Source organism: Mycteria americana, chromosome 1 (assembly GCF_035582795.1).
Source record: "Mycteria americana isolate JAX WOST 10 ecotype Jacksonville Zoo and Gardens chromosome 1, USCA_MyAme_1.0, whole genome shotgun sequence".
NCBI lineage: Eukaryota > Metazoa > Chordata > Aves > Ciconiiformes > Ciconiidae > Mycteria > Mycteria americana.
Window position 1 is genome coordinate 70,581,238 of NC_134365.1, and position 12,481 is coordinate 70,593,718.

General features: G+C 42.7%; 1 protein-coding gene across 1 annotated transcript; it reads left to right on the forward strand.

Annotated features, from left to right (window-relative positions):
- The first annotated feature begins 1,070 nt into the window (after positions 1–1,070).
- LOC142411392 (tubulin alpha-2 chain) lies at positions 1,071–5,977 on the forward strand. Its single transcript, XM_075505256.1, has 5 exons — positions 1,071–1,306; positions 2,648–2,861; positions 3,644–3,792; positions 4,194–4,874; positions 5,635–5,977. The coding sequence occupies exons 1-5, from the start codon at positions 1,124–1,126 to the stop codon at positions 5,923–5,925; spliced, it is 1,518 nt and encodes a 505-aa protein (XP_075361371.1). The 5' UTR covers positions 1,071–1,123; the 3' UTR covers positions 5,926–5,977.
- The last annotated feature ends 6,504 nt before the right edge of the window (positions 5,978–12,481 follow it).

Sequence of the window (12,481 nt, forward strand, 5' to 3'; positions counted from 1 at the left end):
GCGTAGTTTACCACTGTGCTTTGATCTTTCCCACAGCAGGGCAGGAGTCTCAAGCATGTTTGATAGGGTGCCGTCTATCACAGGCCTATTTTATCTAAACACAGATGTCCTACTTGTCCAACACACAAGGCCAAACAACAATTAGTATGATATATGTGTTTTTCGCAGCTGCAAGTCACTTGAGCGTGTTTGCAATCCTCCTCGCCAATCTTCTGTTATTTTCCCACAATATGTAAGTGTCTCTGTGTACCTTGGGATGGCCAAGACCAGTACTACCAAGAATAAAGTACCCAGTATTTATCTTTAGCTGTGGTTTTCTCTGCACTCATTATATCATGGAGGGAAAAGACATAGCCATGGGGATCTTCCTGTTTAAGCCTTGTCAGGGAGAATGTGTGTGTGTTCCATGTGTATGTGAACTTTCTGCTAGTAACTCCAGATACAAGAGCAAATTATAGTTCTTTTTTGTGTTGCCATCTTCTTGCTAGATGCAAATAACTTACATTGGCTCATACTGTAGGCAGCTGAAAGGCTGAAGAACAGTTGTCTATAATCAGACGAACAGAGGTCACAAAGATAAGGAATGGCTTGCAGAAAGATGAGGTTTGGTGCCTTAGCACCAGGAGACAAGAAGATAATCCCATGTACCTTGTCCCCAGATGATCAAAAAGTCAAGTGGAATTCCTTGCAGTTCAACCTGTTCCCCAACTCATTTCAATCAGTGGAACTTAAGCAAGTTAACTCCATGTCCACCATTCATCTACAGTTGCCTTTGTCAGAAAGATGCCATTTAAAAATGATGCTGCCTTTTGAAAGTGTAAATTAAGAAATTCTGAAATGGTTAATAATCTTTTGAATGAGTTATCAGTAGCGTATCCATGAGTTGTTAGAGTTTTAAGGAAACAAACCAGTTATTTGTGAAGACGCTCCGTATGTGTTAAAATTCTGGTTACTAATACCAGTTGTAACTGTTTTCTTTTGTTTTTTTTTTTTTTTTTTTTTTTTTTAAACCAAGGTTTAGCTTGGCGAATTAACTGGGAAGACTTGCTTGAGAACGGACTTTAGGGGTGGGTCCTGTACATGGGTGAAAGCAGGCTGCTGGTGTTACAGCTGAGTGGGTGGAATGGGACGGTTGCCTGGGAGAGATTATGACCTCTCCTGCCTACACTGTGATGCTGCAGGGCCCCTGCCAGCGAGATGTGGATGCCCTGCCACCTTGCACCAGGCTGCTTATACAACAGTAGAAACATCAGTAACCAAAGCTGCTGCTACCAATCAAGAAAGGAAGCACGCAAGAGAAACCATGGTAAGAAAAGAATCAGATTATTTTATGAGATAATGAACAATGAGTTTGGCTTTCTGTTTCCCCCTACTCTGGTCAAGATATGAGTGAAGATGGGAAGGTTGAAGTGACTTTTTTTGCTTCATTTTGCGGGCAACAAATGCTACTCACAGTGTACAAATTACTGTATTAGCTTCTCAGTAAACAGAGTCCAGTATGTACAGCTACATTTGTATTAATAACTTTATTATAAGGGAAGTCATATGCAGAAAAAGAAGGATAGGGTTGGAACTTATTTTTCCTTTTTGGGTAGAAGCTACTCTGGATGTACTTTGAATACAGTATGTTTAATGCTGTATTAATGGCCTTTTCCTACTAGCTTGTGAGTATTAAAATTAAGAGCAAAGAAATGTGGACATTTCCCTAGATACTCCATAAGACTGGATGGGAATCATCTGCCAAAAGATACATATTCAAATATACCATGTCCAACAAGAGTGTTTTTGAGAGAACCCTTTAAATTCACAGTACCTGGGAGTCTGCATAGCAATCTACAGAAGGAGACAGGCTTTTCTTTTAGCATATGATACTATATTATTTTGTGTTTCAGATTTCTGTTATTAAACTATGTGCATGACACAGTAATAAACACTTTAGAAACTGGTCATTGACTGAACAGCCATGATTACAGAAGTGTATGTATGAGAAGGATTTCTCAGGAGATTAATTTAGTCTAACATGTAAAGAGTACCAAGTCCTCAAGTATCAAGTTAATGCTTCACATGTTAAATTGAATTAAAAGTACCCAGAGAATGGGCCGAAACAATCAGTGGTTGAATTAATTAAGGTACTAAAGGCACTTTAATTCTAGTTCCTTTAATTTCTACAAACCTGTTTTCCACCTGTCCAACACACACGTTCAACAGAAGGTTGAGAGATCAGAACATACTTCACTCCCTTTGCTTTATCTGTATACCGATAAGGCAGCATAGCTGTGTCTTGTCCTGGATAACTGGACTTGGCTCATATTCCTTAGCTGGGACCTACTGTTGTTTATTTTGTGTACCTATACACAGTTTTTCTATCTGTATGGGCTTATGTGCACTTACACGTAGATCCCATGTACTGTACACCATGTGTAGGCATGGCTGCAAATCTCTAGCTGTTGTGATTATTGTTTCTTTCTACACACAGCAAAATATTTTTCTTCCTATTTGTAAATGTCGGAATATTTTCCATTAATTCCAGTCTTGTGGAAAATTTTGTAATCATTTGGTTGATTTGGGGTTTCAGGTAAGATCAGCTTACAGATTCTTAGGATATTCACTGGTTCTTCTCACCATTTCCCTTGTCGTCCCCTTTCAGCGTGAGTGCATCTCTGTTCACATTGGCCAAGCCGGAGTTCAGATTGGCAACGCATGTTGGGAACTCTTCTGTCTGGAGCATGGCATTCAGCCAAATGGCACCTTCATTGACCAACCCAGCAATGATGACTCTTTTGCCACATTCTTCAGAGAGACAAGCTCTAGAAAATACGTGCCCCGGGCTATTATGGTGGACTTGGAGCAAACTGTAATAGGTCAGTATAGAACTAATCTTGGAAAATAGAAATGAATTAACTCTTCTGGTGCCAAAGTTCAGACCACTGAATAGCAGGACAATGCCCTTACCATTAGGGATGATCCCAACATGCAGGCAAAACGGTCAGATTTTAAATTTTTAATACCAGGTATTACTAAAAGCTCTGTTATTCTCAACAAAAAGATGAAAACTGGACAGCACTTTGTCATGGGTGCTCTACTAATAATTAATAAAATCAGAAGTTTACTATTGTTTAAATCTCCACTGGTTATGAGTACAATTTAGCTTTCTTAAAGAAATTCCTTTCTGGTCTTTTTTTGTGGTGGTATTTTTCCTTTGCTAACTGATGGAAAATGCTTTCCTCACATTCAGATGTAAGAGGGGAGCATGAAGAATCAGACAACAGAAGTGCCCTGACAGGGGAAACCACTGTTTTACTCTTGCAAATCTCTTTTTCGAGTCATTCCCCTGAAGGTTCTGATGGATCTTCATCTGATCAGTATATAGAGCTCAAATTTTACCACAGCATGGCACAGCCCTCATTTGATAAATGAATTCATTTGTATAACACAGCAACTTACACTTGGAGCAGAGTCCACTTCTTTTTTTTCAAAACTGAGAACATCTCAGATGATACTCCTCACCTCTGTACTTTGTTTTTCAACATACAGGTCTTCCATACCATTTTCTGCCAACATAAAATGCTCCATTTGTTTTGCAAACATTATCAGCCTTTGTGAATTATCTCTTCCAAGCTTATGCTTTTTCTTTCTTGTTCAGATGAAGTGCGGACTGGCACCTATCGGCAGCTTTTCCATCCAGAACAGCTGATCACAGGAAAGGAAGATGCAGCAAATAATTATGCACGTGGCCACTACTCTGTTGGCAAAGACAAAATTGACATAGCATTAGATCGTATCCGCAAGCTGGTACGCACTATTACGTTGGAAGCAAGACCTTAGGAGGGTGGGAAGGGAAATAAACACCACATACCTTTTTTTTGAAATGGCTCTCGTTTTGCTTTTATTATTGCCATTCACTCAGAACAGAGAAATGCAGGTCCCAGATGTCCCATCTTAGTTTTCATATGAATGGAAGACTTAAATGGAAAACCTCAAATATTGCTATAGCATTATTATTGTAAGAAAAAAAATCAGTATCACTCTATTGATACTCTTACCTGAGATTTACAGGGGGAAACAATGAGAATTTTCTGGGAAAACTGCTGACTTCTGTGCTGTGCAGTGGGTGTGGGTGTTGCTGTCTCTATTTGAGGGTGTAATTTAAAGATATGTTCACTTATTCTTTCACTTTTCCTGTTGGCTTTCAGGCTGATGCCTGTTCTGGGCTGCAAGGATTCCTGATCTTCCACAGCTTTGGTGGAGGTACCGGCTCTGGCTTTACCTCCTTACTCATGGAACGCCTCTCCATTGAATATGGAAAGAAGTCCAAACTGGAGTTTGCTATCTACCCAGCCCCTCAGGTCTCCACCGCTGTGGTGGAGCCCTACAATTCCATCCTGACCACGCACACCACCCTGGAGCACTCGGACTGTGCCTTCATGGTGGATAATGAGGCCATCTATGATATCTGCCGCCAAAACCTGGACATCGAGTGCCCCACTTACACTAACCTCAACCGCCTCATCAGCCAGATCGTCTCCTCCATCACCACCTCGCTGCGCTTTGACGGTGCCCTCAATGTGGATCTGACGGAGTTCCAGACAAACCTGGTGCCCTACCCGCGCATCCACTTCCCCTTAGTGACCTACGCTCCCATCATCTCCTCTGACAGAGCATATCATGAGCAGCTCTCAGTGGCTGAAATCACCAGCTCCTGCTTTGAGCCCAACAACCAGATGGTGAAGTGTGACCCAAGACATGGGAAGTACATGGCCTGCTGCATGCTCTACCGTGGCGATGTAGTTCCCAAAGACGTCAATGTAGCAATTGCTGCCATCAAGACCAACAGGTCCCTCCAGTTTGTTGACTGGTGTCCAACAGGCTTCAAGGTGAGTAGGGCTGCCATGAACTTCTCTTTAATGTTTAAAAGGCAAGTTCAGTCTAGCGTAAAACTTGTACTTAAAGTTTTATATCTTGCATGTTTCCCACTTCTGAGAAGAAGGAACATAAGAAAAATGCATGTATATAAAATGTGCCCTTTCTCCTTTGGACATCCCATTGACACAGACTCGTAAATATTTAAACAAATGGAAGCATATACAGTATTTCTATATTCAGTAACAGGAGAATGTCAACGCTATTAAGACTTTAAACTTAAAGAAATTGCATTTTACAAGAAAGATCAAGGTAAGGCTTACACTCTGAAGACACTGAGACACTTGAGAGTGTCCTTCATGAGATTTAAACAACCAAACCAAACAAGCAAAAACCACCAAAAGTTATCAATAATATATTGTTGGCAAATGAAACATTTCTACAACATCTCTGCAAAGAGAGTTTTTTTTCATTGTCCCCAATTTTTCCATTCATACTGACATATTTTTGTAAGTTTTTCTTCATTTAGAGTCCAGTTCTGGTTGGTCTCCCCCCCCTCTTTTTTTTCTTGAGTGAGGGTAAAGAATTGACTTGTGCACAAAAAAGTAGCTTGAATGACATTAGACTTAACACTGATGTGATTTGGGTTTTTCTCCACCTCTTTTCCTCCCCCCACTAATGGTTTTACAATTTTCTTACCCTGTTTATTGTCTAATTTTGTGCCTTTTCTCATAACTCTTTTTATTCCTCCATCTTTTCTATTGTTATTTGCAGGTTGGGATCAACTATCAGCCTCCTACAGTTACACCAGGAGGAGACCTAGCCCAAGTTCAGCGAGCAGTCTGCATGCTGAGCAACACCACGGCCATTGCAGATGCCTGGGCAAGGCTTGACCACAAGTTTGATCTGATGTATGCCAAGAGAGCTTTTGTGCACTGGTATGTTAATGAAGGCATGGAGGAAGGAGAATTTGCAGAGGCCCGAGAAGACCTGTCTGCTCTGGAGAAGGACTATGAAGAAGTGGGAACTGACTCATTTGAAGAAAATGAGAGAGAGGAATCTTAAAATTCACTCTGCCCTTTTCTGTGCATAAGATTGTCTCTATGTCTCTTTTTTTCATGTGGCTGCATTTCTGCTTGTCTCACACACAGCAAGTCCATTGCTATCTTAGTAGACTATAAACAGGATGAGTTCTCCACTATGAGATCACAAGACAGTAAATGCAGGATATATGCCCAGCTAATCATTAGTCACTTTGCCTCAGAGGGTGACGGGCTTCCTATGTTTTGCTAATATATCCTGAAAGGATCTCTGTCCTCTATACTGTCATTTATTCAATACAAAGATACAGTCATGTAGCTGTAATATTATTTGAGGAACTCGTGCTTCAAAAGTCCCACATAATTGCTACAGAAACTACGTAAGGAGAAGTTACGTACAGTGCTCAGTCTTTATTTTATACTAACTTGAAAAATAATGTTTGTAAAGCTGTAAGATGCAGTGAGAACTCTGTTGGTGCCATGAACATACAGCTTGTCCTAGTGCCCTTGCTTCAACAGAATCCACAGTGCGGGGTGGTTAGAAGGTGTGATTTTGCCAGCTGCCATGAGTAGGGGCACAATTCAGGTACTCTTAGCTTCAGCAGGAGTTTAGAGCACACTATGCTTGTGCAGTGACTCTGTAACAACCGTGGATTGGTCTGGACACGCAAGTATGCTAACGGTTCTGTTGTAACTGCTAAATGAACATCATCTGTGACAAAGTTAAGGGCCTTGAAATGACCACCTTGTGGCATGCAGGACAGAAGCATTACCAGCTCCATCAGACTTACTGAGATCACAATAAATCAGAAGTGTCACAAAAAATGTGTGTGATTGATAGGTATAGGTGGGATGTCTAAGAACACCAGCTGCGACTTCACAGCTTAAGTCTTCATAAGGTATATTTTTGTATATTCCCATTGTTTTAGGATTTTAGAACAATATATTAAGGCATGCAGGCAGGTGGCCAGCCATGACCTGAGGTTAAACTGATGGGATAACAAGAGAAACTGTTGGATGTTGCAGATAATTGAACAGGAAAAGTGGCTGGCCAATCCTAACCTGTGTCTAAAGTAATGAGGTAATGGCAGCAAAAGCTACTGGGCATTACATATAGTGAAAGGGGAGTTTTGGGGACCCCCGCCTTGAGTGTAAGATCTCAACAGAAAGTGAAGGGGGTGTTGGCTTACTGGGGGTACTAACTAAAGCTGAAATTACCAAATAAAGGTGTAAAATTAGCAGAACAGGGCCAATGGTGAAAAAGTGGGGTGTGTGTGTGTCTATTTAGGAGGGGGAGGAAGCAAGAGAAAGGTAATAGAAGGTAATGAAAATGGTGTCCATTTGGGGGTACCTGTCGAGCAGCCCTGTGCTTGAGCAATGCCTGCAGCAAGACAATAAGCCTGTTGTGCTGACCTTGCCATGTGTGTCTGACTTGCTTATGAGCTCATGGTTATCTGGAAGGTTTCCCTTAACACTGATGAAGGGGAGACAGCCTGGAGACCAAATATATATCACTGTTATTTTAATGCTGAATTAAATTGCAGAATTTTTAGTTCTGAACTTGCTATATTAGGGGAGATAATTCTGCAAGTCCAGATCTAATTCTATAATTTTTAACATATACAGAGAAATTTTGTATATGACAATTCTTACCAAAAAGGAGATAACTCTTTTGAAACTGTATCCCAACATGTACTTAATGTTTCTTTATTTAAAAGTAATTTTAAAAATACATAGAACAGTTCTCTGTTTCAGGGATTATGCCTGAAAGCCAGTATTTTATCAATATAGCAGTTTTATGTGGGTACTGAAATACTACACTTTGGGATTTCAGAAATACCTGAAATGAGATGCTGTCAATTCTCCCAGTAGGTGGCAACAGAATGGCAGAATGTAGTTCTACAGGGGACACAGGGAAGCATTTATATCTTCATTAACCTAACATAAGAAGGTATTACAATGTGTGGGAAATGCAAAGACTTTCACACACCAAATTAAAAGCGAAAGAGGTTTTTGTATGATCACCAAAGAAATTAGGAGTGCACTGTTTTGTAAGATGGCACATTACTGTTCTAAAATAATCCATGATTCTGCCACTATTGGTGAGTCCCTTAGTTAGCCAATCTGTAGGGAGTGATGTACATCTGGTAGAGGAGATCATAGAATCATAGACTCGTTTCGGTTGGAAAAGACCTTTAAGATCATCAAGTCCAACTGTTAACCTAGCACTGCCAAGTCCACCACTAACCATGTCCCTAAGCACTACATCTACGCATCTTTTAAATACCTCCAGGGGTGGTGACTCAACCACTTCCCTGAGCAGCTTGTTCCAATGCTTGACAACCCTTTCGGTGAAGAAATTTTTCCTAATATCCAATCTAAACTTCCCCTGGTGCAACTTGAGGCCATTTCCTTTTGTCCTATCGCTAGTTACCTGGGAGAAGAGACCCACACCCACCTCACTGCAACCTCCTTTCAGGTAGATGTAGAGAGCAATAAGGTCTCCCCTCAGCCTCCTCTTCTCCAGACTAAACAACCCCAGTTCCCTCAGCCGCTCCTTGTAAGACTTCTGCTCTAGACCCTTCACCAGCTTTGTTGTCCTTCTTTGGACACGCTCCAGCACCTCAATGTCTTTCCTGTAGCGAGGGGCCCAAAACTGAACACAGTATTCAAGGTGCAGCCTCACCAGTGCCGAGTACAGGGGGACAATTTCTTCCCTAGTCCTTCTGGCCACACTATTCCTGATACAAGCCAGGATGCTAGTGGCCTTCTTGGCCACCTGGGCACACTGCTGGCTCATACTCTGCTGGCCTGTTGACCAATACCCCCAGGACCTTTTCGGCCAGGCAGCTTTCCAGCCACTCTGCCCCAAGCCTGTAGTGTTGCATGTGCTTGTTGTGACCCAAGTGCGGGACCCAGCACTTAGCCTTGTTGAACCTCATACAACTGGCCTCAGCCCATCGATCCCTCTGTAGAGCCTTCCTACCCTCAAGCAGATCAACACTTCCATCCAACTTGGTGTTGTCTGCAAACTTACTGAGGGTGCACTTGATCCCCTTGTCCAGATCATTGACAGAGATATTAAACAGAACTGGCCCCAATACTGAGCCCTGGGGAACACCACTTGTGACTGGCTGCCAACTGGATTTAACTCCATTCACCACAACTATTTGGGTCCAGCCATCCAGCCAGTTCTTTACCCAGTGAAGCATACACCCGTCCAAGCCATGAGCAGCCTGCTTCTCCAGCTGAATGCTGTGGGAAATGGTGTCAAAGTCTAGGCAGACAACATGCACAGCCTTTCCCTCATCCGCTAAGCGGATCACCTTGTTACAGAATGAGATCAGGTTAGTCAAGCAGGACCTGCCTTTCATAAACCCATGCTGACTGGGCCTGATCACCTGGTTGTCCTGTACGTGCTGCGTGATGGCACTCAAGATGATCTGCTCCATAACCTTCCCTGGCACCAAGGTCAGACTGACAGGCCTGTAGTTCCCTGGATCCTCCTTCCGGCCCTTCTTGTAGATGGGCGTCACATTTGCTAACCTCCAGTCAACTGGGACCTCCCCAGTTAGCCAGGGCTGCTGGTAAAGGATTGAAAGTGGGTTGGTGAGCACTTCCACCAGCTCCCTCAGTACCCTTGGGTGGATCCCATCCAGCCCCATAGACTTGTGTGTGTCTAAGTGGTGTAGCAGGTCACTAACCATTTCCCCTTGGATTATGGGGCCTTCATTCTGCTCCCTGTCCCTGCCTTCCAGCTCAGGGGGCTGGGTACCCAGAGAACAACTGGTCTTACTATTAAAGACTGAGGCAAAGAAGGCATTAAGGACCTCAGCATTTTTCTCATCCTTTGTCACTATGTTTCCCCCTGCATCCAATAAAGATAAAGAAGTTAACTGTCCTTCATTTGCCTGTTGATGTATTTTAATCTCTAGTCAGAACAGAACTCATAGATCACAGGACTTAGTGGTTCTCTTGGCCTAAGATCTGGTGGACAGTACTTCTAAGCTCTAGATTATTAAAAAATGCTATTTTCAGAGATGTGTCTATTTTTAAATACAGAAAAAGGGCTTAGGTTTTGTATGGCCATGTTAAGGTTCTTTTTAAAATCCCTCTAAGAGGCTGATTTTGATAGTATCATAAACAATTGGAGATAATAACTCACAACTCCTCTGTTCTGTTGTGTTGCTCTGGAGGGCACCTATGGCACAGCACCCAGTCCATGTGCACATGAGAAGCCCTCTGAGAATGTCTAGACCATCCCAGTTGCATGCAGGCTGCGCATCACCCCAAGGAGCATGGGCTATTCACAAGCCCTCTGGCAGTACCAGCAAAGCAACTCTAGCACTCATGCCAAATTCACTTATTTGCATACCTCAGGACTCCATGGCAGAGCTTTTTATAATCAGCCCTATTTAGCTGTCATCATCTACCAGTGTCACAAGGTGAAAGCTGAAGTGGGCAGGCCTTGACGAGGGCTCTGGGCTATCAACCCTTCCCATGCAGGGCATGTCTCAAGCCTGTTCCATGCAGGACAGAGAGGCTGAGTGACTGCCCCTACAAACTCACCATCTGCCCACACAGGCTGAATGCCAGCATCAAGGAAGATGATTTTCCGTCCAAGAATCCCAGCCCAGGCTGTATCTGTCTCATACCTCCATGGAGTAGAGCCTAGAGGCCAACTCTGGAGTCAACAAAACTCACCAGTATCTGGGAGCACAGTCCCACGCTGTGCTTTCAGGTTACCCTCTAAATCTAGGCTGAGGGTTTTCTGCCTAAGCACTCTGCAACACAGGTGGACAGAACAACATGAGGAAACCTCATGAAAAACAGGATGCCCAAGACTTCCTCGGGGCTTTTACATCTGTGTCTGGCCATCACCCCAGACCAGCACATATTTCCAGCACTTGAGTTCACGGGCTATCTCAAGGCAGAGCAGGTCAAGCACTGTCTTTGGTGTAAAGCAGGTCTGCAAAGGCCTTTTTCTTAGCTATGTGTCTGCGAGAAAGGTAAAAACAGTAACCTGGATCATCCCTAGGCTCTTTGAGCTCAATTGATTCTAGAAAGAAGGGACATAGCCATTGCACTCCCACCTGCCAGGGACACCACTCAAGACTCTGTCACTCCCTGCTCCCTGGAAGTTTTTGACTGGTGAGGCATGACCCAGACTGGGACAGTTGAGTTTGAGTGGGGTGGAGAGAGGAATGATTAACAATGACTCCCAGAGGTGCTCTCACTGCCTGTTTCAGAAGAGAGCAGGAGGGCAATGGAAGAGCAGAGAAAATGCAGCAATGGACTAAGTTGCAAATAATTTAGTAATTCACAGAGCTCTTTCAGGTTTTGGAGCTGCCAGATCTGACATGTTGACTCAAAGAGTGCCTAAGAGGATTTGGGTGGTGGACTGCTCGAAGTATTTGCTGTGAGACTTTTTCCTGAGGTGATTCCCTGCGCAGAGCTCCACATCTGGTGGAGCTGTGAGCTTTAACATTTCAGATTGTCTGTGACACTGGAGCTTGGCTGGAATGTTAGTGGTTCCATTGGAAGAAGAACACTAGAACAACCTATTCCTCAGCCTCAAAGCAATGATCTCATGGTTTTCTGGATAAGTGTGGGACTCAGATAGCTTAAACAAAGCAGCAGACAGAAATTATCATGGGAATTCTTCCTCTGTAAAAAATATTTGCAGCTTTTCCTAGGCAAAATCAGAGAGTAGTGATTTGCAGGTTTATGTAAAGATCAGCAAAATGAAGACTATGCCAAAGTAAATGTGAGTTTATAAAAAACAGTATGAACTACTTCACACTGTCAAAATGTAGGCATCAGTTAAAGGAGATCCTTACATGCTGGTTGCCAACAGTGGCAGAACAATCTATTCATATAATCATGTCAGAGTAGGCTAACCTAAAATTTAGGAATTATGTATTTAAATTTCTACTGATTAAACATCATAATAAACAGTATGTTTCTAAAGTCTGGCGATACGTAATACTCAGATTCAAGCAATTAAGTGTGCCTTCCTCTGTATTAGCTAGGAGTTGCAAACATGAGCATTTCTCCACTGACAGAAGCTGCTGCTTTCCAATGCTGAGCTAATGCAGAAAGAGCAAACAATAAAATGGTGGAGGCAACTGCCCTAATTTGGTGTGAGAGCATTTGTGTGATGCCTCCAGCTATTTCTTGCAATAAGCACTGCAATGAGAATCAAATTTCTTTCTGTGTTTGGACAGACGAGTTAGATTCTGTACTGAATACTGCCCCATACTGCTGACACTCCAGATGACTGTACACAGAAAGAGAAGCAATAAAAGTAAATTGAAACATTAATAGAGAGGCAGCTGGAGTAAGGACAGAAAGAAGTCAGGCCAGCATTGAAGAGCCCTGGTAAAGCACACTTCAGAATGGTTAATTATATTTACTTTCTAGTTCTCTATTTTTGGTTTTTCTTCTATCCTTCTCTTTTTAATTAATTTGCTTTCTTACAGCCTCTTGGTCTTCTGTATTGGAATTCAGGAGTGCTTTTCATCTACACATGTACGTGCTGGCAGAACAGGTATTTGGGATGGTATGTGTCTTGTAGGTGA